Source organism: Mobula hypostoma, chromosome 11 (genome assembly GCF_963921235.1).
Source record: "Mobula hypostoma chromosome 11, sMobHyp1.1, whole genome shotgun sequence".
NCBI classification, from domain to species: domain Eukaryota; kingdom Metazoa; phylum Chordata; class Chondrichthyes; order Myliobatiformes; family Myliobatidae; genus Mobula; species Mobula hypostoma.
Genome location: NC_086107.1, coordinates 94,672,955 through 94,698,122, shown reverse-complemented (window position 1 = coordinate 94,698,122; position 25,168 = coordinate 94,672,955). Strand labels below are relative to the sequence as shown.

At 44.3% G+C, this 25,168-nt stretch overlaps 1 protein-coding gene across 3 annotated transcripts in view; it reads right to left on the bottom strand.

Moving 5' to 3' along the window:
• Nucleotides 1–2,127: 2,127 nt before the first annotated feature.
• The window catches only part of si:ch211-51c14.1 (protein kinase C and casein kinase substrate in neurons protein 3), a 78,202-nt gene continuing 55,161 nt past the window's right edge, over nucleotides 2,128–25,168 (bottom strand). Inside the window, exons 7-11 of one of the 3 annotated variants that reach the window (XM_063062548.1) lie at nucleotides 17,750–17,925; nucleotides 16,108–16,228; nucleotides 13,676–13,761; nucleotides 10,359–10,471; nucleotides 2,128–5,244 (exon numbers count right to left, since the gene is read on the bottom strand). In XM_063062548.1, the coding sequence (XP_062918618.1) occupies nucleotides 5,132–5,244; nucleotides 10,359–10,471; nucleotides 13,676–13,761; nucleotides 16,108–16,228; nucleotides 17,750–17,925 (609 nt within the window). In that variant the 3' untranslated portion in view covers nucleotides 2,128–5,131. The remainder of the gene's footprint in view (nucleotides 5,245–10,358; nucleotides 10,472–13,675; nucleotides 13,762–16,107; nucleotides 16,229–17,749; nucleotides 17,926–25,168) is intronic. The other 2 variants (XM_063062547.1, XM_063062549.1) reach the window with 2 other exon arrangements.

The following is a 25,168-nucleotide window of genomic DNA, read 5'->3' as shown; positions in this document are numbered from 1 at the left end:
GTTGTAAAGTTGTATTGACTCTTTAGTTTATTGAATTATTGCTGGTTTTCGAATAGAGGGATTGATGTGGTTTGATTGTTCAGAGTGCCGCAGTTTAAAATGTCATCTTACCATAAATGATTGCTATGATAATAAGGCTGAGATGGTCTTGTAAACGCAGGGCCGGGTGGCATTCAGATCTAGCAACCAAGCAAAATACAAGAGGTCCAGGTGTGATCTCCAGAAAACTATGTCACATGCAAAGTGGCAATTCTGAACCAAACGTGAGTCAGTGAATGATACCTGACAGCTGTGGCAGGGTTGGAATGTTATCACCTCTTACGAACTGAAACCAAGCAAAATAACTTTCGCTCCCAGATGAGCTCAGTACCTTCTCTGCTGGCTTTGACTCAAACCGCTGAGGACCTTCACGAACTCCCAATGACCCTGTGATTTCAGTCTTTGAGGCCAATGTGAGAGCATCCTTCAGGAGGGTGAACCCACAGAAGGCATCCTGGCTGAGTACTCTAAAGACATGTGATCAACTGGTGTGTTCACTGACATCTTTAACCTCCCACTTGGGCAGCCTGAGATATCCACCTGCTTCAATTATCAGTGCCTAAGAAGAACCTATCGTCCAGTAGCATTTACATCCTCTGTAACGAAGTGCTTTGAGAGTTTGATGATGAAACCTATCAACTCCTGCCTGAGAAGTGAGTTGGATCTGCTCCAATTTGCCTACCATCACAAAAGGTCAACAACATTTCATTAGCTTTTCACTCAACCCTAGAATACTTGAAACAGTGAAAATGCATACATCAGGATGTTCTTTATCACCTGCAGCTCGGCATTCAACACTATCATCCCCTCAAAACTAATCAATAGGATTAAAGATCTTAGCCTCAATACTGGATCCTCGATTGCCTCGGTTGGTTCAGATTCAGCACAGGTGCACCACAGGGCTGTGTGATCAGCACCCTGCTGTACTCGCTTTACACATGACTGTGAGGCTAAGCACAGCTCCGATGCCATATTCAAGCTTGCTGACACCACTGTCATTGGCCAAATCAAAGGTAGTGACGAATCAGCATGTAGAGGTGAGAATAAAAATCTGGCTGAGTGGTGCCACAACAGCAACCTCTCACTCAGTGTCAGCGAGACCAAGGAGTTGATTACAGGGAGAGGAAACCGGAGCCAGTCCTCATTGGGGATCAGAGTCGGAGAGGGTCAGCAACTTCAAGTTCCTGGATGTTATCATTTCGGAGGATCTGTCCTGGGGCCAGCACGTAAGTGCCATTACGAAGGAAGCATTACAGTGCCTTTTGCTTTCTTAGAAGTCAGTGAAAATTCAGCACGTCATCTAAAACTTTGACAGACCTCTGTGGATGTGAGGTGGGGAGTATGGTGACTGGTTGCATCATGTCCTGGTGTGGAAAAACCAATGCCCTGGAACGGAAAATGCTGCAAAAAGTAGTGGGCACGGCCCAATCCATCATGGGTACTGCCCTTCCCACTATTGACCATATCGACATGGAGCGCTGTTGCAGAAAAACAGCGTCCATCGTCAAGGACCCCCAACATCCAGGTCGTGCTCTCTTCTTGATGCTGCCATGAGGAAGGTGGTGTGCAGGACTTGGACTCCACACCACCAGGTTCTGGAATAGTTACTACCCCTCTACCATCAGGATCTTGAACCAGAAGAGATAACATCACTTGCCCTATTACTGAATTGTTCCTACAACCCATGGACTCACTTTCAAAGGTTCTATAACTCATTTTCTCAATATTTATTGCTTATTTATTGTTTTCTCATTTTGTATTTGTACAGTTTGTGTTCTTCTGTACATTAGTTGTTGTCATACTTACTGCGGGGGTTTTCTTTCATTGATTGTATTGTTTCTTATGTTTACTGTGAAAACCCACAATAAAATGAAACCCAGGATTATATGTGGTGACATGTATGTACTTTGTATATTTGCTTTGAACTTTGATACTTGCGGGCTACAATCCGTGCTGATTTGATTTGACACAAATGACGCATTCCACATGTGACAAAATTACTCTAATCTTTAAAGACTGTTGTTTCATTTCTATCTCCTAGTCTTCAGATAAGCAGATCCAAGTGAAGAGAACACAATCAGCAGAAGATTCAACGTCTCAGTCAAGTTAATTTATTGCTACATATTGAAATCAAAAGCGTTTGCAGTGTACAAAGATTGGTGAATGTAGCTTCCTGTCAGTTAATATATATTTTGTATAAATCAACAAAACATTCCTTTGATGTTTTTGTCATAACGTCACAGTTCATAAGGAGGGAGCTATAAACCAAAATGTTCTTCCTTAGCTGAACTAATAAAGGAGAATAAACTGTCTGTAACGGTCAGTTTGATGGTATAACAATGGCTTTCAAGTTTACCCCCTCTGGCCAGGATAATTAATGCATCTACCTGGAAATCCTGGTCAATTTGCCTTTTGGGGGGAGGCTAGAAATGTGGCTGTAATGAATTTATTCAAAATTCACGAATATATCTCTCTAGGATGGGGACTCCCAACCTGGACTCCAGGGACTCCTTGGTTAATGGTAGGGGTCCATGGTTTAAAAAAAAGGGGTTGGGAACCCCCTGCTCTTAGGATATGAAATACTGCACTGTTTCGTAAGGAATATATTATCCAAGTTTCAATTTCTACTTGTTCCTCTCTTTCTAGGATAGGGGACATGTTGGAGTTTGCTTCCACAGACGATAATAGTTCTGTTATAATTCCTAAGTGCTGAGGAAAATCAGGACACTGTTCTACGGCACAGTACACCTGTGATATTCACTGAATGCTCTCCATCAGAACCTCAGGCTGGTCATTAACAGTTGGATGTGATGATGGAAAAGAAATCACAGCCAGATTCCCACATCCATTGGACCACAGGGATTATTGATAAATGATAAGGCACTTGGTGGATGACTATTCCCCTCTGCCAATAGCTCCTCTTGCTGCTACACTAGCATCGTCTAGTTTGTGGTAATGAAATGGAACTCTCCTTTACTGACTGTTTCAGAGTGGTCTTGCAATAAAAATACAAATAGAACAATGTGATTTTAACAAAAAAAAACTTCTCATTTAGGAGATAGAACTCTTGTATGACGTTGGATGTCAAGGTCTCAGTTTGCAGTAACTCTGCAAATAGTCTCTACCCCTTGAGTTAAAATAAGTTTATTTACAGAGATTACAGTTTCATGTAGAAAAAAATAGCTTTGAATGCTGAGCATAGACACAGATTCTGGAAATCCAGAGCAACACACAAAATGCTGGAGGAGCTCAGCAAGTCAGGCAGCAGCTATGGAGAGGCATAAAGAGCTGATGTTTCAGGCTGTCCCTGAACCTGATGAAGGGTTTCAGTCCAAAACATCTACAGTTCATTCCTCTCCATAGATGCCCCCCGACCTGCTGAGCACCTGAAAGAAGACAGTACTGGAACTGCACCAGAGGTGAGGAGGGCTAATATTTGTCATTGGTAGCAACTAGGTTTCTCATCAAGTCTTGACTAAAGGTGCAATTCTAACATTTTTCTATTCTGCTGTTAGTCGATGGTCAATAATAAAAGTACAGACCTTCATATGGGTAGGAGGTTCTTCATGCTTTGAGGGAGAGAATTACCTGGGCATATTGTGATGGTTGAAGGGTATTTTTTGTGCTTGTCACTTTAAGGGGTCTAGAATTTCTCAGAGTTGCAGTAAAGGTTATATTAATAGATTGAGTATTATTAGAGTGGTTAGGGCCAATATTAGTGGGTGTGTTGCAGGGGACAATGTGAAAAGTATCTGGGATGTGGGGCATCAGCCGGCTGAACTGCCCTGAGACTGGAGTTACAAACAGGCCAGACCAAGCGAGGGCAGTAGATTTCCTTCCCTACAAGTGTGGGTGAAATTTCTTTTTACAGATGTCTGGTGTTTGAAGTTTACTGAGATTTGCTTTTTTAAATTCAAGGTTTATTTAATTCCCCAGCTGCTATGGTGCTGTATTTGAACATGTGTTTCCGAATTAAGTCCTGAATGCTTGGCTGCAAAGCCCTCTGGCACGTATTGGCCATCCTGAGTTATAAATGCCCACTTAAAGGCACCTGAACAAACTTCTGTTAACTTCAGAAGTTTGATGTACACTCTTTATAGTATGTTAATTCCTACACAACAGCAGAACTAGTCTCTTCTCTCTCCACTTTTAGTAATTCTTATGTGCTTTTGATGCCTTTCATTACAATGGTGCCAGAGGTATGGTTACTATATTTAGTGATTTTTGTGTATTTTGAAACTTGTAAACAAAATCAACTGAAGGATTTCTGTGAAAATGGAACCAGTTTGTAAGTACTGCAGGTGGGATTTACAGTTTTGGGGTGAGTAAACTATTGTTAATGTTTTGTATTGGGTATATGAAGGAGTCTAACAAGATCTTAGTGTTAGCCAGGGAATGTTAGAGCGTTAACTTGTACTATTTACTTATGCATTTGACTTTTCCAGTTTGGTATGAGATTCTCGTGCATTCACTTAAGTGTTTATGATGCACAAGGTGTGGGCTTTGTTTAAAAACTCTGTACATAAAGTAGCATCTAAAATACTTTGAAGGTAACTGGCCTCATCAAAAGTTGAAGATTTTCCAGCATGAGGGATCTTGTACCTGAAAAGAACTTTGATACCAATCACTGTTTGACAAAGTGATTTTGACAGGAAGCTGGCTGGTTAGTATTGTCGTCTCCCTGACAACACACTGGAACTTAACACCAGTGTGGCTTCATTTGTGTAACCATTAAATGTTTTAATGTGGCTCTAACTTTCTCACATTGCCAAGCTTAGAAAATCTTAAACAGATGGATGTCCTGTAAATTTATCAATGAACCAGCTGCCAATAAAAATCGATTCAATACCCCACAGTCTCTAATCTATTTTGGCTGCATCAGTAACTTACAATATTAATCTGACTCCCTTGTATAATTTGACTTGCTAAGTCCACCCAGGTAATAGTGTCATTAGTATCCACAGGCTAAATTATTAAAAACAACAAAAATAACCTAAAATTCTTGAAAGCGGTGATGTCGAGACACGCTTTGGGATGGTTCCTGGTGGTGCAGAGACCTTTGGTTTAGATGTCCTCTTTGGGTGAATGCTTTCTACTGTATAACTTCTACATAGTTTGCAGGGTACAGTCCGATGCGGCCTCCATCGAGGTAACCTTTACACCATCCTTGTTCATCCTCGTCCTCTACTTTAGTCAGCTCCTGACCTGGAAAACACGCACAGGAATACAAGTGTCCAATAAGCAGAATGTTAAAGAACATCAACAGTCATGTTCTAACCTGATGGCGTGAACATTGATTTCTCATCCACCCTCTTCCATTCCCCTTTCTGGCTCCCGTCTTATCCCTTTTCTTCTCACTTGCCCATCACCTCGCTCTGGTGACTCTCCTCCTTCCCTTTCTCTCATGGTCTGCTCTCCCCTTCTATCAGATTCCTTCCTTCTCAGCCCTTTACCTCTTCCACCTATCACCTCCTAGCTTCTTACTTCATACCCTCCTTCCCCCTCACCTGTCATGTGTATTTGTTCCCCTCCCCACCCCCCAGATTCTTATTCTGGCTTCTCCCATCCTTTCCAGTCCTGATGAAGGGTCTCGGCCCATACTGCCTTTATTTCCCCTCCATGGATGCCGCCAGACCTGCTGAGATCCTCCAGCATTTCGTGTGAGTTGCTCTGACATATGAATACAGAGCAAGCGTGAGCAACTTGGTTCCCAAGTCCTGGCATATTATTCTGCAAATCACTGATCACACAAACGTTTCCTGATCTGCCTTAACTGCTTGTTTACAATGGCCTCAAGCAGAGAAAAGCATTATTTTTCCATCCCTTATAACTTGTCTGTTCCAGGTCTAAAACTCAAAAGGAAATAACCAAGATGTTGGAGGAATGCAACTCCAGCCCACCTGATTTTTCGTGTAGCTAGAATTCTTGTTTCTGGCAACACTGTCAAATCTCCCCAATTGCATGTCCTCCTCCTCACATACAGCATTTCTGGAATAATTTCATTTTTCTGCCCAGTGTCCAAAATAAATCACCCAGCTTGCTTCCAGTTACTAGGTGTCAGCCTCTACCCAAGTCATGCAAGCAATGATTTGGTCCAAGACCTCACAAACTTAATAATTGCCAACTTATCTTTTTCTTAAATGTGCTGATACTTAATTGCTCAGCTTCCCATTCTGCTTCACAATCCCCTGACCAAATCCCAGCTGGACGGCAGACAAGATGATCTATGGGGGAACTCCCAATTGCTAAACACCAGAGAATCTGCAGCTGCTGGACGTCTAGAGGAAGACTCACAAAATACTGGAGGAACTCAGCAGGTCAGGCAGCTTCTATGGAGGGGAAATAAACAGTTGATTTGGGCTAAGGCCCTTCATCAGTACTGGAAAAGATGGGAGAATACGGTGGGGGAGGAGGACAAGTTGGCCGGTAAGGGGGAGAGGAAGCAAGAAGCTGGAAGATAATAGGTAGATTAGTAAAGGGCTGAAGAAGGAAGAATCTGATAGTGGAGCATGGGAGAAAGGGAAGGAAGAGGGAGCTGATAAGCAGATGAGAAGACAGTGTAAAAAGGGAGTCAAAATGGGGATTGGGAAAGGAGAGAAGGGAAGGGGAGAAAACTGCCGGAAGTTAGAGAAATTGATGCTCATGCCGTCAGGTTGGAGGCTACCCAGATGGAAAATGTGGTGTTTCTCTCCAACTTGAAATCAGCCGCATCATGACAGTAGAGGAGGCTATGAACCGATATGACATTTAACAGGCACGTAAATGAAGGCTGGAGTTAGGATGTTTGTATCACTTACCTCATGTGATAACCATCTGACTATCTGGATCCCATCAATCTAAGCATTATATACTTGGCTGAGCTGAATGCAGTCTTCACCAATCCAGTATAATGCTAGTAAGGTCAATTCACTTTGATCCAGAGTGCTCTGTGATCTGCAGGCCCTCAGACCAAGTGCTGCTGTAAATAGAGAAAACTCCTCTTTTCTGCTTTAATCCTAATTAAAAAGGGGCATTCCTTAATGCAGAATTGTCCCAGCCTCCTAGTTAACAAAACAACTAGCATCAAATTTGAACTTAACCCTGCATTTCAGAGGAACAAAATTTATTAGGAAGCGTGTCTTCAACAATCAAGTCATTCTTCACTGTGGAAGAAACTAACAGTATGCCAGTCCTCACTCTTCCTTCAGTTAGTCCTGACGAAGGGTCTCGGCCTGAAACGTCAACTGCACCTCTTCCTAGAGATGCTGCCTGGCCTGCTGCGTTCACCAGCAACTTTTATGTGTGTTGCTTGAATTTCCAGCATCTGCAGAATTCCTGTAGTATGCCAGAAATGCGAGAGTGTCGGGGCAGAAGTGAGTTTAGTTGCTATTACTAAGAAGGTGCATGGCAAATTGAAAGGTGTAAAGCTACAGTCACCTGGACAAGATGGACTACACCCCAGAGTTCTGAAACAGGCAGCTAAAGAGATTGTGGAGACATCAGTAATGATCTTTCAGGAATCAATAGATTATTTTGGAGGTCTGGAAAATGGCAAATGTCACTTCACTCTTTAAGAAGGGAGGGAGAAAGAGGAAGGAAATTACAGACCAGTTAGCCTAACTTCAGTGGTTGGGAAGACGTTGGAGTTAGTTATTAAGGACGAAGTTCTGGGTACTTCGTGGTGTGTGATAAAGTAGGGCAAAGTCACCATGGTTTCCTTAAGGCGAAATCTTGCCTGACAAATCTGTTGGAGTTCTTCAGGTAGTTAACCGCCAGTATAGACAAAGGAAAATCAATGTATGTTATTTACTTGGATTTATATAAGATCTTTGTCAAGGTGCCACACATGAGGCTACTTAACAAGATAAGAGCCGATGGTATTACAGGAAAGATACTAGCACAGGTAGAAGATTGGCTGACTGGCAGGAGGCAGAGTAGGAATAAAGGTGTCCTATTCTGGTTGGCTGCTGGTGACAGAGGTCAGTGTTGGGACCGCTTCTTTTCACATTGTATGTCAGTAATTTGGATGATGGAACTGATGGCTTTGTGGCCAAGTTTGCAATTGATACAAAGGTAGGTGGAAGGGTGGGTAGTGTTGAGGAAGCAGGGAGTCTGCAGAAGGAGGACGGACTGGGAGAATGGGCAAAGAAACGGCAGATAGAATATAGTGGAGGGAATAAAAGCGTAGTCTATTTTCTAAATGAGGAGAAAATTGAAAAATCAAAGGTACAAGGAATTGGGAGTCCTTGTGCAGAATTCCCCTAAAGGTCAACTCACAGGCTGTGTCAGTGGTGACAAAGCATTCATTTCGGGAGGACTAGAATAAAGCAAGGATGTAAAGCTGTGGCTTTATAAGGCATTGGTTAGACCACATTTGGAGTATTGTGAGAGGTTTGGGCCCCTTGTCTAAGAAAGGATGTGCTGACATTGGAGAGGGTCCAGAGGTGGTTCACAAGGATTATTTTGGGAGTTAGTGGGTTAATGTATGAGCAGTGTTTGATGACTCTCGGCCTGTACTCGCTGGAGTTTAGAGGAATGAGACGGGGTGGGGGCCTTATTGAAATGTATAGAGTATCGATAGGGACGATGTTTCCTATAGTGGGGGAGTTTATGACCAGAGGGCACAGCCTTAGAGTAGAGGAATAACCATTTTGAACAGATGAGGAGGAATTTTTTTAACCAGAGGGTAGTGAATCTGTGGAATTCATTGCCACGGATGGCTGTAGAGGGCAAGATATTGAGCATATTTAAAGCAGAGGTTGATATGTTCTTGATTAGTCAGGGTGTCAATGGTTATGGGGAGAGGGCAAGACAATGGGGTTGAGAGGGGAAAATCAGCCATGATGGAATGGTGGAGCAGACTCGTTGGGCCAAATAGCCAAATTCTGTTCCTATGTCTTATGATCTTATGGCTGAAACTCAGATGTGATAAAGTAGGTCCAACAGGATCTTGATGAAGATTTCAAGAGTGTGAATGAAGAAGATGTGAAGCTGAAGTTTCTCAGTGGTGAGATGAGGAGCTCGAAGACGGTGAGTAATGGAGTATTGATTGTGCTTGGGCCAGGGGAGATGATTTAGAACAAGACCCCACAGGGTCAGACAACGGGAAGTAATGGAGTATTGACTGTGCTTGGGCCAAGGGAGATGATTTAATACAAGACCCTGGAGGGGCCATCAAAGAAGAAATGCTGTATGACTATGGCATAGTTAGAGGGGCTAGCACAGACTGGTGAGGGCTTCAACAAACAGAACAATGCAGAACTGGAACACGAGTAAATCTGCAGATGCTGGAATTTCAAGCAACACACATCAAAGTTGCTGGTGAATGCAGCAGGCCAGGCAGCATCTCTAGGAAGAGGTACAGTCGATGTTTCGGGCTGAGACCCTTCATCAGGACTGGAGGTGGCTTTGCTGAGATAACTCCAGTAGAAGTGGATGTAAAGAAACTAAACTCAATGGAACAGGAGGATTGAGCAGGAAAGAAAAGGGTAAGGAAATGAAAGTGTGAAAAGAACAGGCAGTGAGGGAAACTTTCTGATGACAGTAGGTGGAGAACTTCTAAAAATAATACAGAAAAAGGAGCATAAAAATGATTACGATGAACATGATCGAAGGTTAGAATTATCTGGGAATTGTGAGCAGGCAGGAACCCTTCACCAGGAAAGAGATCAAAGCTTTGAAACTCTTTGAAGTGAGGTTTAATAGGATAAATATTAGATGATGTTTGTACTGGTAGACAAGACCAGAAAAGGGGTGATAACTACAAGAATAATAGAAGAAATGAACACATGTATCAGAATGGGATAAAAAGGTAGGCAATCCAGGATAAACCCCTTATCCCAGACTGGTTAGATGGGGTAATACAAGGAACAAAGGAGTGGATGAATACAATGAGCTGCCAGTGGTAGATGTGAGTTCAACTGGTAACATTTAAGAGAAGTATTAAATGAGAGATAAATGTTAAATGTCTTAAACGGATGAGGGAGGTCTGGAGGGCTATAGAACAGTAGTTGGGACAAGACAGACCAGGCCAGCACAGACTAGATGGGCTGAAGAGTCTCTCTCTGTGCTGTTGTACTCTATGACATTTTTGGGTTTAGTAGAATGCAAGGAGTCTTTTAAAGAACATGAATAGCAACATTGATCTGTAGGGACAGGCTGCGTATTACTGTGCAAAGTTCAGGGAGAGACAGAGATTGAGAGCATGTCTTCCAACCATGAGGTTCAGAGGGTACAGGAGGGGGAGGAATTCAACCTCGAGAGTCCCTTCTCTCCTGCAGCTTCCGGCCCTGCGTTTTGGGGGAACATTACGAGGCATAAGTTGATGACATAGAGCTTACCCGCCTTAAAACTGAGCTCATCGGCTTCCTGGCTGGAGTAATCATACAGTGCTCGGATTCTGACGCCAGGGATGTTTGTGCCATCCTCGCCAAGGGAATAACCTTTATTTAAACTGTGAAACCAAAGCAAAAGAGGAGTGGCTTTTAAAACGAACTCTGGCTGTGAACCGGCGTCTGCAATGGAGGCATGGTCACCATCGGGTTTGGGGAGAGCCTCCTGTTCACAGCAAGCTCATTTTGGATCCCTGTTTGTATCCAAGGCTCCGAACCTGGGCATCAATCGGCATGTCCGAGGACCAGGAATTGAAATAACAATTCTTTATTGCATTTTGATTCCTCTGCTTGAGATGCCTTAGATAGTGAGTAGTGAGAGGAAACCAAATCTACTACGGGTTCTGGAAACTTAAAGCAACAGAAAATGTTGGAAATACAGAGCAACTCGGGTGTCCGTGGAGGGAGAAGCCGTTCATGTTTCAAGTTGGTGACCTTTCATCTGGTCAATCAATCATTAACCGTTCAAAAACCCAACTTCAAAAACACTGCAACTAATGTTCTCAATATTATATTTTTAAATTGCAATTTGTTCTTAGTTATCTGTGTAGTTTTTCATTGATTCTATTGTTTCTTTGTATCTACTGTGAATCATTATTGCCAGTAATGCCGCTGGCATTTAGGGCAGCAATGAAGGAAACAGTCACACTCAGACGTAGAAGGATTCCCCATTGCTGTTTCCGTAACAACTTTTTTGACCAGTAAGTGTTGTTAGCCCTGAGCTGAACCATCGAACCTGGGTGACCTTACCCAGAGCCAAAACACAAAGCTCTGACTCCAGCCAACGTAGCTCTCCCGGTCACTGAGGCAAGCAAGCCTCCAAACTACAACAAGGTTGTTGTTCTCTTGAAGGATCTACTGGGAATGCCTGCAAGAAAATGAATCTCAGGGTTGTACATGGTGAATAAATTGACTTTACTGACTGACCTGCTGCATAGTCCTGACGTCTTCTGTTTTGACTTCAAAGATTGTCGATATTCCATAAGACACAGGAGCAGAATTAGGCTATTCAGCCCATTGAGTCTGCTCTGCCATTCCATCATGGCTGATTTATCACCTCTTTCAACCCCATTGTCCAGCTTTCTCTCTGTAACCTTTGATGTCCTGAATAATCAAGAACTAATCAACCTCAACTTTAAATATACTCAATGATTTGGCCTCCAGGGCCAAACTTCCTCCTCACCTCTGTTCTAAAGGGACATTCTTCTATTCTGAGGTTGTGCCTTCTGATCTCAGACGCCCCCACAATAGGAAACCCCTCCACATCCACTCTTATCTAAGTCTTTCAATGCTTGATAGTTTTCAATAAGACACTTTAAATGCTCCCATGTGTTATCTCTTTCATTCCCAGAATCATTCTTATTGACTTCCTCTGGACCCTCTCCAATGCCAGCAAATCTCTTTTTGGATAAGTAGCCTAAAACTGCTCTCAGTGCTTCCAAGTGTGGTCTGACCAATGCGCTATAAAGCCTCAGCATCACATTGTTGCTCATTTCTATTAATTCATTATTATTTATAATGTTTGACCACGAAGAGCATCAAAGTTGAATCTGGCTACCTTCTCCATTACTGAACAGAAGTACACATCATGTCCCTGACCTGAGCTCTCTGGTAGCTGGAAGGACAGGGGCACAAGAGGGACACTTTGACCAGAACATCTGCAGCATTCTGAGCAGGTGGTTCACCCAGGGCAACCTTTGAGAAGCAATTACTGCCTTTGACAAAGACACCTAAATCTGTGCCTAAGTCATGAACTCCATCATTGAACATAGAACAGTTCAGGCCCTTCAGCCCATGATGTTGTGCTGACCTTTTAAACTACTCCAAGATCAATCCGACTCTGGTCTCCTACATCACCCCTGGCAGGGCGTTCCACACACTCACCACTCTCTGTGAAAACAAAACTTATCTCTTAACATTCCACCCCCCCCATACATTTCTCCAATCACCTTAAAATTATGCACTCCTGCTATTGGCCATTTCTGCCCTGGATGTCCATTTGATCTATGCTTCTTATCATGGGCCATAGGAAATTGAACCAAAGTTTTTTTTTTGGGGGGGGCCCTTCTCTGGTGAAAAAGTCAAAATGAAATGGATCTCACTCTCGGTTCCCTCTTCCTTTCTCACTCTGGTTGTTGTGCAAATGGATTGTTGCACTTACATAACGTCCCCATTCACGGGGAATGCTTACGCCTTCAGAAGGGATACAGCCTTGATGCCTGGCCTGAGCTGTGTCCACAAAGAAGTGAGGAAAAGAGCTTGCATTTAGAACACAGAACAGTACAGGCCTTTCTGCCTATGATATTGTGCTAATGTTTTAACCTACTCCAAGATCAATCTAATCCTTCTTTCCCACCAGCCCTCCATTTTTCTATCAACTATGTGCCTAAGTCTCCTTAACGTATCTGCCTCTATCACCATCCCTGTCAGCATGTTCCACGCACCCAACACTCTGTAAAAATAATGAACTCCATCTGACATTCACCCTGTACTTTCCTCCAATCACCTTAAAATTATACCCCTTCATTATTAGCCATTTCCACCCCATCCACTCAATCAATGCCTCTGATCATTAAGTACACCTCTCTCAAGTCACCTCTCATACTCCTTTGCTCCAAAACCCTACCTTGCTCAACCTATCCTTACAAGGCATGCTCTCTAATCCAGGCAGCATCCTGGTGAATCTCTACACCCTCTTTAAAACTTCCACATCCTTCCCATACTGAAGCGACTAGAACTGAGCACACATCTCTCACAACCTGACAGCTCCCAGGTCATGGGCAATGAGGACCAATCTGAAATGTAATCACTAGTTGGCAGACAAAGGGCTCCTTTGAAATTACCTGATGGTCCTTGCTTACAAAGCAACAGCAAATGCCTAATTGGAAAGGACAGTGCAGGGGATTATGAAATCGTTATCGATCCCTGGTTCTCCTGAAGGGTGTGGAGTATCTGAACCACTCTGTAGAACCTGGTGAACAGAGATCAGGATACCACAGAGGGACTTGGTGCTTTGAGCTGGAGGATTAGTTGTCCTTGCCATCCAGTAACCCTGACAGAGTCGGTCTGAACTGGAGCGAGCGAGGCTGGTATTCTGAGGCGGAAGATGGGGACGCTCGCGTGTGTACACTGGGCAGGAAGGTTGAGGTACAGAGGGGCTTGGTGCCACTGTAGACGAATAAGCAAGTTGGATAGAAGAGGGGGGAAAACATGAGTAGAGGAGGGCAGCAGTTCTTTAGGAAAGAAGCTGAATCCTCACTGTTTACCTTAAACTCTGAAGTACGACCTTATCTCCTTCCTTCTGTCCTTTCCCCTTCTTGTCGGTTATGTTCTCCATCTCTGGGCTCCATTCCTGTGAGATTAAAACTTCAACGTTAAGATGCCAGTAAAGCACAGAGTTCAGTCCAGGTGATCTAGTTCAAGTAACATTGTCATTCAACCATACTCACATACAGTATACAGTTAAATGAAGCAGGTTTTTTCCACTGAGGTTGGGTGGGACTACAACCGGAGCTCATGGGTTAAGGGTGAAAGGTGAGAAGTTTAAGGGGAACAAGAGGGGAAACTTCTTCACTTAGAGGGTCATGAGAGTGTGGTGCGGGCTGCCAGAACAAGTGGTGCATGCGAGCTTGATTTCAATGTTAAAGAGAAGTACATAGATGGTAGGGGTATGGAAGGCTATGGTCCCAGTGTAAATCGATGGGAGTAGGTAGTTTAAGTGGTTTCAGCACGGACTAGATAGGCTGAAGGGCCTGTTTCTGTGCTGTACTTCTTTGTGACTCTATGAAACATCGTTCCTCTGGGGCCAAGGTGCAAAACACTACGTACAGTCACACACACCACATAGTGTTAGAGTAGCACATACAGTCACAATATAATATTAGCACAAGTCCTTGAGTGGCATGGCCTGAAGATTGATGATGCAAGAGATATTGTCCTGGAGCCATGTTTCTGCAAGAACAAGCACGCAGCAGTTCCTCATCTTGCACTAGGTTTGAAACTAAGTAATCGTTCAGAGTGTAGAACGAGCTGCCAGCGGAGGTGGAGGATTTCGGTTCGATTTCAAGTTTTAAGAGAAATTTGGTTAGGTGCATGGATGTGAGAGATATGGAGGATTATGCTCTTGGAGCAGGTTAGTGGGACTAGGCAGATTAATAGTCCATCATGGACTAGATGGGCCGAAGATGCCTCTGTGTTGTAGTGATCTATGACTATGAGATAGCAGTAAAGTGTAGGAGGCAGTTTCCAAATCGCAACAAGTTCCCTGGAGCTGTAAATTAATAAGCAGATCACGAACCAGATTAGTCACATTACTGGGAGAACTGTCCTGGTTTTCTGTTGAACAATGGCAGAGATGTAGCTGGAAGGCCAGGAGGATGTTGGCAGGATTAAATAGATCTATCCAGCAGTTGCACTATTATTCTGTGCTGCCTTGGGAGTGTTGGCCATAATCTAGAGGGAACTTTCAATTATCAACCTTTGACTCTTGGGCAAGAGGCTCGCCAGCTGAACCAGTTTCTGTCCTGAGAGTTCCACCTTGTGAAGGACGGTGGTCGGGAGGTGGACATTATTAGCTGGGACGGTAACTGGCTCCTAACTGTAATTGCCCATTTCCCTATATAGACTATAAAAACACTGGAGCAGAATTAGGCCAATCAGCCCATCACACCTTCTTCACCATGGTTGATTTATTTTCCCTTTCAACCCCATTCTCCTGCTTTCTCCCTTAACCTTTGAAGCCCTGGCTAATCAAGAATCTATCAACTTCTGTTTTAAATATTCTCAATGACTTGGCCTCTACAGCTGTCTGTGGTGATGAATTTTATAGATCGACCACCCTCTGGGTAAAGAAATTCCTCCTCATCTCTGTTCTTTCTGGTCCTAGGTTCCCCCAATCTAGGAAACATCCTCTCCATATCCATTCCATCTAGGCCTTTCAATATGTGATATGTTTTATTCTTCTGAACTCCAAAGAGTACAGGCCCAGAGCCGTCAAACACTCCCCAGGCATTAACCCTTTCATTTCTGGGATTATTCTCATGAACCTCTTCTGGACCCTCCAATGCCTTAAAGCCCCAGGATCACAGGCACAACGTAGCGGTTAGCATGACGCTATTACAGCTGGGGGCATCAGAGTTTGGAGTTCAATTCCGACATCAACTATAAGGAGTTTGTACTTCCTCCCCGGGGAATGCGTGGGTTTTCTCCAGGTGGTCTGGTTTCCTCCCACAGTCCAAAGACGTTCTGGGTAGTAGGTTAAGTGGTCGCTGTAAATTGTCCCATGACTAGGCCAAGTTGAATCAGGGATTGCTGGGGCAGCACGGCTCCTTGGGCTGGAAGTGCACACTCTGCGCTGTATCCATAAATAAAAATAAATATTCTAGTCCTCTTGAAATGAACGTTAGCATTGTATTTGCCTTCCTTACCATCGACTCAACCTGTTAAGTTAACTTTGAGGGAATCCTGCAAGTCTCTTTGCACCTCTGATTTCTGAATTTCTGCCTCTTGGTTTAGAAAATGGTCTTCATTCCTTCTACCAAAGTGCATTACCATTCAATTCTCTACACAATATTCCATCTGTCACAACTTTGCTCATTCTCCCAATCTGTCTAGGTCCTTCTGAGACTAGCATTTCGATGTACATGTAACAAATAAAGCTAATCTTTATCTCAAATGGAGAGGGTGCTTCAAAACTCACCTCAAAGTACGGCCAGTTTGTCGGCATCCCTGGGCCGTACGTGTTTCGCCACCATTTTAAGTCATTCTGGTCATTTATTGATAGCACGGTCTGGTGTAGATCCTTAAAAATATTCCTGAAGCTGCAGAGAGAGAAGTGACAAGAATTGGGATTGATTGAGAAACTGCTTCAGGTACATCTGCCCCCTGCTACATCGGAGATGCAACCCTTTATGAAGGAGAAAAGCATACAAAATGCGGGTGGAACTGGGCATTTATGGAGGGGAATAAACAGTCGATGTTTCGGGCTGAGACCCAACAGGACTGGAACGGATGGGGAAGAGGCCAGAATAAGGAAGAGTGGGAGGCGATAGGTGAGATCAGATGAGGGGGAAAGTGGGTAGGGGAGGAGGGAATCAAGCGAGAAACTGGGAGGTACAACTGGAAGCCTGAACAATGTTAAGAAGGCGTATGGTGTGTTGGCCTTCACTGGTTGAGTTCAAGAACTGCAAGGTAGTGTTACAGCTGTATAAAACTCTGTAGTGTTGTGTTCAGTTCTGGTCATTTCATGATAGGAAGGATATGGGAGCTTTAAAGAGGTTGCAAGGAGATTTACTGGAATGCTGTCTGGATTAGAGAGCATGGCTTATGAGGAGAGGTTGAGCGAGCTTGGGCTTTTCTTTCTGGAGCAAAGGAGGATGAGAGGTGATTTAATGGAGGCGTATAAGATAGTAAGAGGCACAGATCAAGTGGACTGCCAGAGACTTTTTCCCCAGGGCAGAAATGACAAATACAAGGGGGTATAATTTTAAGATGATTGGAGGGAAGTATAAGGAGGAGGTCAAAGATGAGTTTTCTTACCCAGAGTGGTGGATGCCTGGAACCCCCTAACAGGGGTGGTGGTAGAGGCAGATACATTTGGGACATTTAAGAAACTCTTAGATAGCTATTCCATAAAGTAGGTTAAAGGGTCAGCACAACATCATGGGCCGAAGGGCCTGTACTGTGATGCAAAGTTCTATGTTCTAAGACTGGGGGTGGGGGGGGGGGGCGGATGAGCACCATGAGCATTCAGTTGCCTCTCATTTCAACCTCCCTTCCTGTTCCCACAGCAACTGTCCTCTGCCTTGTCTGCTGCATTGGGAGGCCAAACACAAACTCAACAAACAGTACCTTGTATTCTTATCACTCAGCACTGAATTGTCCACTCCCAATGCAGCCTTAACCGCACGTTTGATGGCTCTGTGCCAATACTCACTGGAGCTTAGAGGAATGAAGGATGATGTCATTGAAACCCATTGAAATTGAAAATCTTCGATAGAGTGGGAGTGGAGAGGATCTTTCCAATAGTGGGGGGGGGGTCTTGGACAAGAGAACACAGACTCAGAATAGAAGAGCGTCCCTTTAGAACTGAGATGAAGAGCAACTTCTTTAGCCAAGGAGTGGTGACTCTGTGGAATTCATTGCCACAGACGGCCATGAAGGCCAAGTCAATGGGTATATTTAAAGTAGAGGTTGATAGATTCTTGATTAGTATGGGTGTCAAAGGTTGCAGGGTGAAGGCAGGAGAATGGGGTTGAGAGGGATAATAAATCAGCCATGATGGAATATTGGAGAAGATGGGTCAAATGGCCTAGTTATGCTCCTTTGTCGTACAATCTCACCTTTCGTTGTTGGTGACGTCAAGGTGCCGATGAATGGAGAGGAAGATCTGTTTGAGGAAGATTGTGCGCTTCTGCTCCATCTGTTGGCTCTGGTCAAACACCATCTCCATCTCTTCCATGTACTTTGGGTTGTACTTGTTCAAATCTTCTATGGTCTTGGCGTAACGTTGCTTAACCTTGGGGTGTGGGGAGGGGTGTGTGTGAGAACGGAGAGGGGAGATGGTGAGTGCCCCAACATCCACATGCAGAGCCAGGGTTCACAGTCTGGTTCAGGAAGTTGCAGGTTCAGGACCTGCTCCGGGTTAGGCCAATACCCCAATACGGAATGGGTGCTGAGCTGGATGTGCTGCCTTTTGAATCGTATGTTAGTCAAGATCCGATATGCTTATTAAGTTGCGTGTAAAGATAGCGATTTGAGAAAGTAGTAGAATTAATTTGAGTTATACAGCGCAGAAAGATGCCCTTTGGCCCAACTTATTCAAATCAGCCGTTGCCTGAGCTAGTCCCATTTGTCCACATTTGGCTCATGACCCTTTCTCTTCCCTATCCGTGTTCCCGTACCTGCCTCTATCACTTCCTCTGGCCTCTCACTCTATACACCCACTACCCTTTATTAAGTCTTTCCTTGAAACCCTACTATAGGGGTGGTAAAAAGCCTATGACTACCCAAACACAAGAGATTCTGCAGATGCTGGAAATCCAGGGCAACATACGCAAAATGCTGGAGGAACAATAAAGAATCGATGTTTTGGGCCGAGACCCTTGTGTGTTTCTGTCTACCCAGCTTTTCTATACATCTCATGATTTTATAAACCTCTGCTTATAATTCTAGCCCTCCAGTCCCGGTAACATTCTCGTGAATCTTTTCTGAGCCCTGTCCAGCTGAACAACATGCTTTCTACAGCTGGGCGACCAGAACTGCACACGAGACTGCAAATACAGTCCCGTCATTGACTTGTACATTTGTAACATGACATCCCAACTCAAGCTCTTCCAGCATCCAAAATAGTGATGCTTAGTTTTCTGACATTTAAAAAGTATAAAGGATTAAAAGATTAGCTTTCTCTGTCACATGTACATGGAAACGTGGGATGAAATGTGTCGTTTGCGTCAACAACCAACACAGTCCAAGAATGTGCTGGGGGCAGCCTGCAAGTGTCACCATGCTTCAGGAGCCAACGTGGCATGCCCACAACTTACGAACCCTAACTGGTACGTCTTTGGAATGTGGAAGGAAACAGGAGCACCAGAGGGAACCCACACAGTCACAGGGAGAATGTACAGTATCCTTACATACAGCTGTGGGAATTGAACCCCATTCTTTCAATCGCTGGTGCTGTAAGGTGTTACACTAACCGCAACGCTACTGTGCTGTGGTGACAGAGCGATGACAGGGCTCTAATTAAGACTGGCATATAGGAAAAAAAACCCTACTACTGTTTAAAAAAAACAGTTCTCCCAGTTGCTTAGCCAATCTAACCAACACCAACAAAACCGTGTCAAATGGCCAAGCCCCTCGGCAGAAATCTACCTTGGTGTGAACACATCAGCTGTAGTATTTGCTTAGGGTGTGTATTGTGACTCATGGATAGAACTCAGTGCTGAATCAGAAACACAAGGGATTCTGCAGATGCTGGAAATCTACAGCAACACATGCAAAATGCTGGAGTAACTCATCAGGTCGGGCAGAATCTATGGAGAGGAATAAACACTGTTTCAAGCTGAGACCCTTCATCAGGTTGATCTGAATCAGGTGGTGGCCCCACACTCGCGATCCGAGCACACTGTCCGCGCTGCAGGTCTGCACTGCGCTGGTGCAGTGGTGAAAGATCCCAAGAAAATAGGAACTTTTCTCTGAAACAAAGCCTTTCTTCTGTTTCAAGGATGTCTGCGGAGAGTAAGAATTTCAGGTTGTATATTGTATACATTCTCTGATAATTAAATGGAGCCATTGATCATCTCAGCCTTTATCTCCCACACCACCATTATCAAAACTATACAGATTGATTGGCTGTAACCTCATGCTGTTTCTGGGAGCTTACTTTGTACATTTTTCTTTAAATTTAGAGATACAGCACGGTAACAGGCCCTTCGATCCAACGAACCTGTGCAGCCAATTACACCCCTGTGACCAATTGACCTACTAAATCAAAAGCCTTTAGAACGTGGAAGGAGTCTGGAACACCTGGAGGAAATGCCCACAGCCATGGGGAAAACATTAAAAAACCCCTAACAGGCAGTGGTGGGATTCGAATCCAGGTCACTGGGTCTGTCATAGTGTTACGCTGACCACTACTCACCATGCTGCCCTTGCTGCTGGATGTCCCACATCACCACTGACATCTTGTGTGGTCTTCACAACTGGACTTCCAAACTATCTTTACAAATCCGGCGGAACCTGCGTTTCCATGCTTATCTGTATCGTTATCGATAGAGATTCCCTCTGCAATGGCTCCTCCTCCTGTCACTTTGGTATTCTTGGAAGATCTAATCTAGGGATCCTCCAGTTCCTTATCTACAAACTTCCTTCTGTCAGTACTGTCTGAAAACCCGACTTAGCTTCTAGAGTCATAAACTCACAGACCACACATCACACCAACCAGAGGTCACAGCCTCAGAACAGAAGGACATCCCTTGAGAACAGAAATGAGGAGAAATTTCTTTAGCCAGAGGGTGGTGAATTTGTGGAATTCATTGCCACAGACAGCCATGAAGGCCAAGTCATTGGGTATATTTAAAGCTTAGGTTGATGGGTTCTTGATTAGTTCGGGTGTCAAAGGTTACCGAGAGGTTACCATGATCAAATGGCACAGCAGAATCGATGGGCCAAATGGTCTAATTATTCTTCGTTAGTCAGGGTACTGAGTTCAAGAGTCACAAAGTAATGTTGTAACTCTATAAAACCCTGGTTAAACTAATATTGTGTTCAGTTCTGGTCGCCTCATTATAGGAAGGATATGGAAGTTTTTGAGAGGGTACAATGGAGATTTATCAAGACGCTTCCTGAACCAGAGGCCACATCTTATGAAGATAGGTTGAGCGAGCTAGGGCTTTTCTCTTCGGAGTGAAAGAGGTTGAGAGATGACCTGATAGAGGTATACAAGCTGCCAAAAGACATGGGTCGAGTGGACAGTCAGACACTTCTTCCCAGGGTGGCAATGGCTAATACAAGAGAGGATAATTTTAAGGTGATTTGAGGAAAGTATAGGGGGGATGTCAAGGGGTAGGGTTTCACATAGGAACATATTGCCAGGGGTGGTGGTAGAGGCAGATACATTAAGGGCATTTATGGAACTCTTACATAGGCACATAGATGATAGAAAAATGGAGGGCTATGTAGGGGGAAGGGTTAGATTGATCTTAGAGTAGGTTAAAAGGTCAGCACAACATAGTGGGCCAAAGGCCCTGTACTGTTCTCTGTCTTATGGTCTTACACACTGGTTCATTGGTGTACCAATAGCAGGGGAGCTGCGTGGCCTCAGGTGTTGGGTGCAGCAGGCCCTTGTGCCACAGGATTGCCTGTTGCAGCCGCCCAGGGGAGGAAAGGCACAGGTGGTGTGGGAGAGAGGAGAGGGTGCTCTGGATTCCACGCTGGGTTGGGGGATGTTTCCTCCCATTAACGCTGCCCCCCAGTGTTCACTGGGTAGATTGCGCTTGCGGCTGCAGTAGCGTGCGATGGGGAACTGCGCGTGCTTGTTCTTGCAGAAACGTGGCTCCAGGAGAACAACCCTTGCACCAGCAACCTGCAGACCATGACACTCAGGGACTAGGGCTACTGTATACCGCCTATGTTTTTCTGTTACCATAATTACGTGTGCTGTATTGGGCTTTGTGCTGTGTGTGACTGTTGGTACTGTGGTTTTCACCTTGGCCCTGGAGAAACACTGCTTTCTTTGGCTGTATCTGTGTGTACGGTTGAATGACAATTAAATTTGAACTTGAGGGTGTGGAGCTGTCTCTGAGCTGTCTCTGTGCCATCTCTGCAATACCGACTGCCTCAGCTTAGACGCACACACTCTTGCATATTCTTGTTTACGCCGAACTGATACTGTTATAGAACAGCAATGAGCTCTTCGGCCCACAATGTCTGCACCAGAGACGATGACAACTGAACCAATGCCTTCTACCAGCACACGATCCAGATGCCCCCATGCCCTGCGTATTTATGTACTGGATCTAACAGTCTCTTTGATACCACTATTGTATCTGCCTCCAACACTACTCCCAGCAGTCCATTCCAAGCACCCACCACTCTCATTGTTTAAAAAAAAACTTACCCCACTCATCTTTAAACTTTCCCCTTCTCACCTCGTCCTTTAGAACTTGACTTTTCCACCCTGGGGAAAGAAAGATTCTGACTTTTCTACCCCTCTCATAACTCCTATCAGCTCTCCCCTTAGCCTCCGATGCTTCAGAGGAAACAACCCAAGTTTGTCCAATCTCTCCATAAGACATAGGAGCAGTAGTTGGCCATTCGGCCCATTAAGTCTGCCCTGCTATTTGAGTTCCACCTTGTGATGCACGGTGGTGGAGAGATGGACATTATTAGCTGGGACAGTAACCAGCTCCTAACTGTGATTACCCTTTTCCCTATATAGACCATAAACATAGGGACAGAATTAGGCCAATCAGCCCATTGAGTCTGCTCTGCCATTCCATCTTGGCTGATTTATTATCCCTCTCAACTCTATTCTCTTGCCTTCTCCCAGTAACTGATGCCCTTCCTAATCAAGAACCTATCAACCTTTGCTTTAAATATATCCAATGACTTGGCCTCCGCAGCCGTATGTGGCAATGAATTCCACAGATTTACCACTCTCTGGCTAAAGGAATTCCTCCTCATCTCTGTTCTAAAGAGAAGTCCTTGTACCCTCTACCCCCTCATATCTTGTAAACCCGGCAGCCTCCTGGTGAACTTCTTCTGCACCCTCTTCCTCATCCTTTCTTCAACAGGCGTAAAATACTCCAAGTACAGCCCGACCAGAACTTTATAGTGTTGCATAACTCAGTGGAAACTTCATTAGATATGCCTGTACACCTGCTTGTTAATGCAAATGCCTAATCAGCCAATCATGCAACAACAACTCAATGCATAAAAGCATGCAGACATGGTCAAGAGGTTCAGTTGTTGTTCAGACTAAACATTAGAATGGGGAACAAATGTGATCTAAGTGAATTTGACTGTGAAATGATAGTTGGCACCAGAAAGGGTGGTTTGAATAACTCAGAAACTGCCATTCTCCTGGGATTTGCACGTGCATCAAGAGTTTACAGAGAATGGTATGAACATACATCCAGTAAGCGATAGTTGTGGGTAAAAATGCCTTGTTAATGACAGAGCTCAGAGTAGAATGGCCAGACTTTTTCAAGCTGACAGGAAGACAACAGTAACTGAAATAACCATGCGTTACAACCGTGGTGTGCAGAAGAACATCTCTTAATGCACAACACGTTGAACTTTGAAGTGGATGTGCTACAGGTGCAGGAGACCATGAACATACACTCAGAGGCTACTTTATTAGGTACAGGGGGTGGATAATAAATGACTATTAAGAGTATAAAACAGACCTGGAGAGGACGACAGGATAAGAAGGTGGGAGGAAAGTTCCTCCAGCATTTTGTGTGTGTGCTGTTCAAGATTTCCAGCATCTGCAGAATCTCTGGTGTTGAGGAGGTCCATTGGAGTGCCATGTCTGTGTGGAGTTTGCATCTTTTCCCTTTGATTACTCAGCTCCTCCCACAACTCAAATAACCACACGTTTGCAATAGTGGTGTGCAGAAGAGCATCTCTGAACCCACAACACATCGAACCTTGAAGAGCAAACAAAAGAAAAGCTGCAGATGCTGGAAGTCAAAGTAATACACACAAAATGCTGGAGGAACTCAGCAGGCCAATCAGCATCTGCGGAAAAGAGTAAACAGTCAACATTTTGAGCTGAGTCCTGATGATGGGCCCAAAACATTGACTAGTGTTGAAATTGCGGGGCCCCTGGCAGAAATATTTAAAATGTCGCTGTCTACGGGTGAGGTGCCGGAGGATTGGAGAGTGGCTCATGTTGTTCCGTTGTTTAAAAAAGGATCGAAAAGTAATCCGGGGAATTATAGGCCGGTGAGTTTAACATCGGTAGTAGGTAAGTTATTGGAGGGAGTACTAAGAGACAGAATCTACAAGCATTTGGATAGACAGGGACTTATTAGGGAGAGTCAACATGGCTTTGTGCGTGGTAGGTCATGTTTGACCAATCTATTGGGAGTTTTTCGAGGAGGTTACCAGGAAAGTGGATGAAGGGAAGGCAGTGGATATTGTCTACATGGATTTCAGTAAGGCCTTTGACAAGGTCCCGCATGGGAGGTTAGTTAGGAAAATTCAGTCGCTAGGTATACATGGAGAGGTGGTAAATTGGATTAGACATTGGCTCAATGGAAGAAACCAAAGAGTGGTAGTAGAGAATTGCTTCTCCAAGTGGAGGCCTGTGACTAGTGGTGTGCCACAGGGATCAGTGCTGGGTCCATTGTTATTTGTCATCTAGATCAATGATCTGGATGATAATGTGGTAAATTCGATCAGCAAATTTGCTGATGATACAAAGATTGGAGGTGTAGTAGACAGTGAGGAAGGTTTTCAGAGCCTGCAGAGGGACTTGGACCAGCTGGAAAAATGGGCTGAAAAATGGCAGATGGAGTTTAATACAGACAAGTGTGAGGTATTGCACGTTGGAAGGACAAACCAAGGTAGAACATACAGGGTTAATGGTAAGGCACTGAGGAGTGCAGTAGAACAGAGGGATCTGGGAATACAGATACAAAATTCCCTAAAAGTGGCATCACAAGTAGATAGGGTCGTAAAGAGAGCTTTTAGTACATTGGCCTTTATTAATCAAAGTATTGAGTATAAGAGCTGGAATGTTATGATGAGGTTGTATAAGGCGTTGGTGAGGCCGAATCTGGTGTATTGTGTTCAGTTTTGGTCACCAAATTACAGGAAGGATATAAATAAGGTTGAAAGAGTGCACAGAAGGTTTACAAGGCTGTTGCTGGAACTCGAGAAACTCAGTTACAGAGAAAGGTTGAATAGGTTAGGATTTTATTCCCTGGAGTGTAGAAGAATGAGGGGAGATTTGATAGAGGTATATAAAATTATGATGGGTATAGATAGAGTGAATGCAAGCAGGCTTTTTCCACTGAGGCAAGGGGAGAAAAAAAACAGAGGACATGGGTTAAGGGTGAGGGGGGAAAAGTTTATAGGGAACATTAGGGGGGGCTTCTTCACACAGAGAGTGGTGGGAGTATGGAATGAGCTGCCAGATGAGGTGGTAAATACGGGTTCTTTATTAACATTTAAGAATAAATTGGACAGATACATGGATGGGAGGTGTTTGGAGGGATATGGTCCGTGTGCAGGTCAGTGGGACTAGGCAG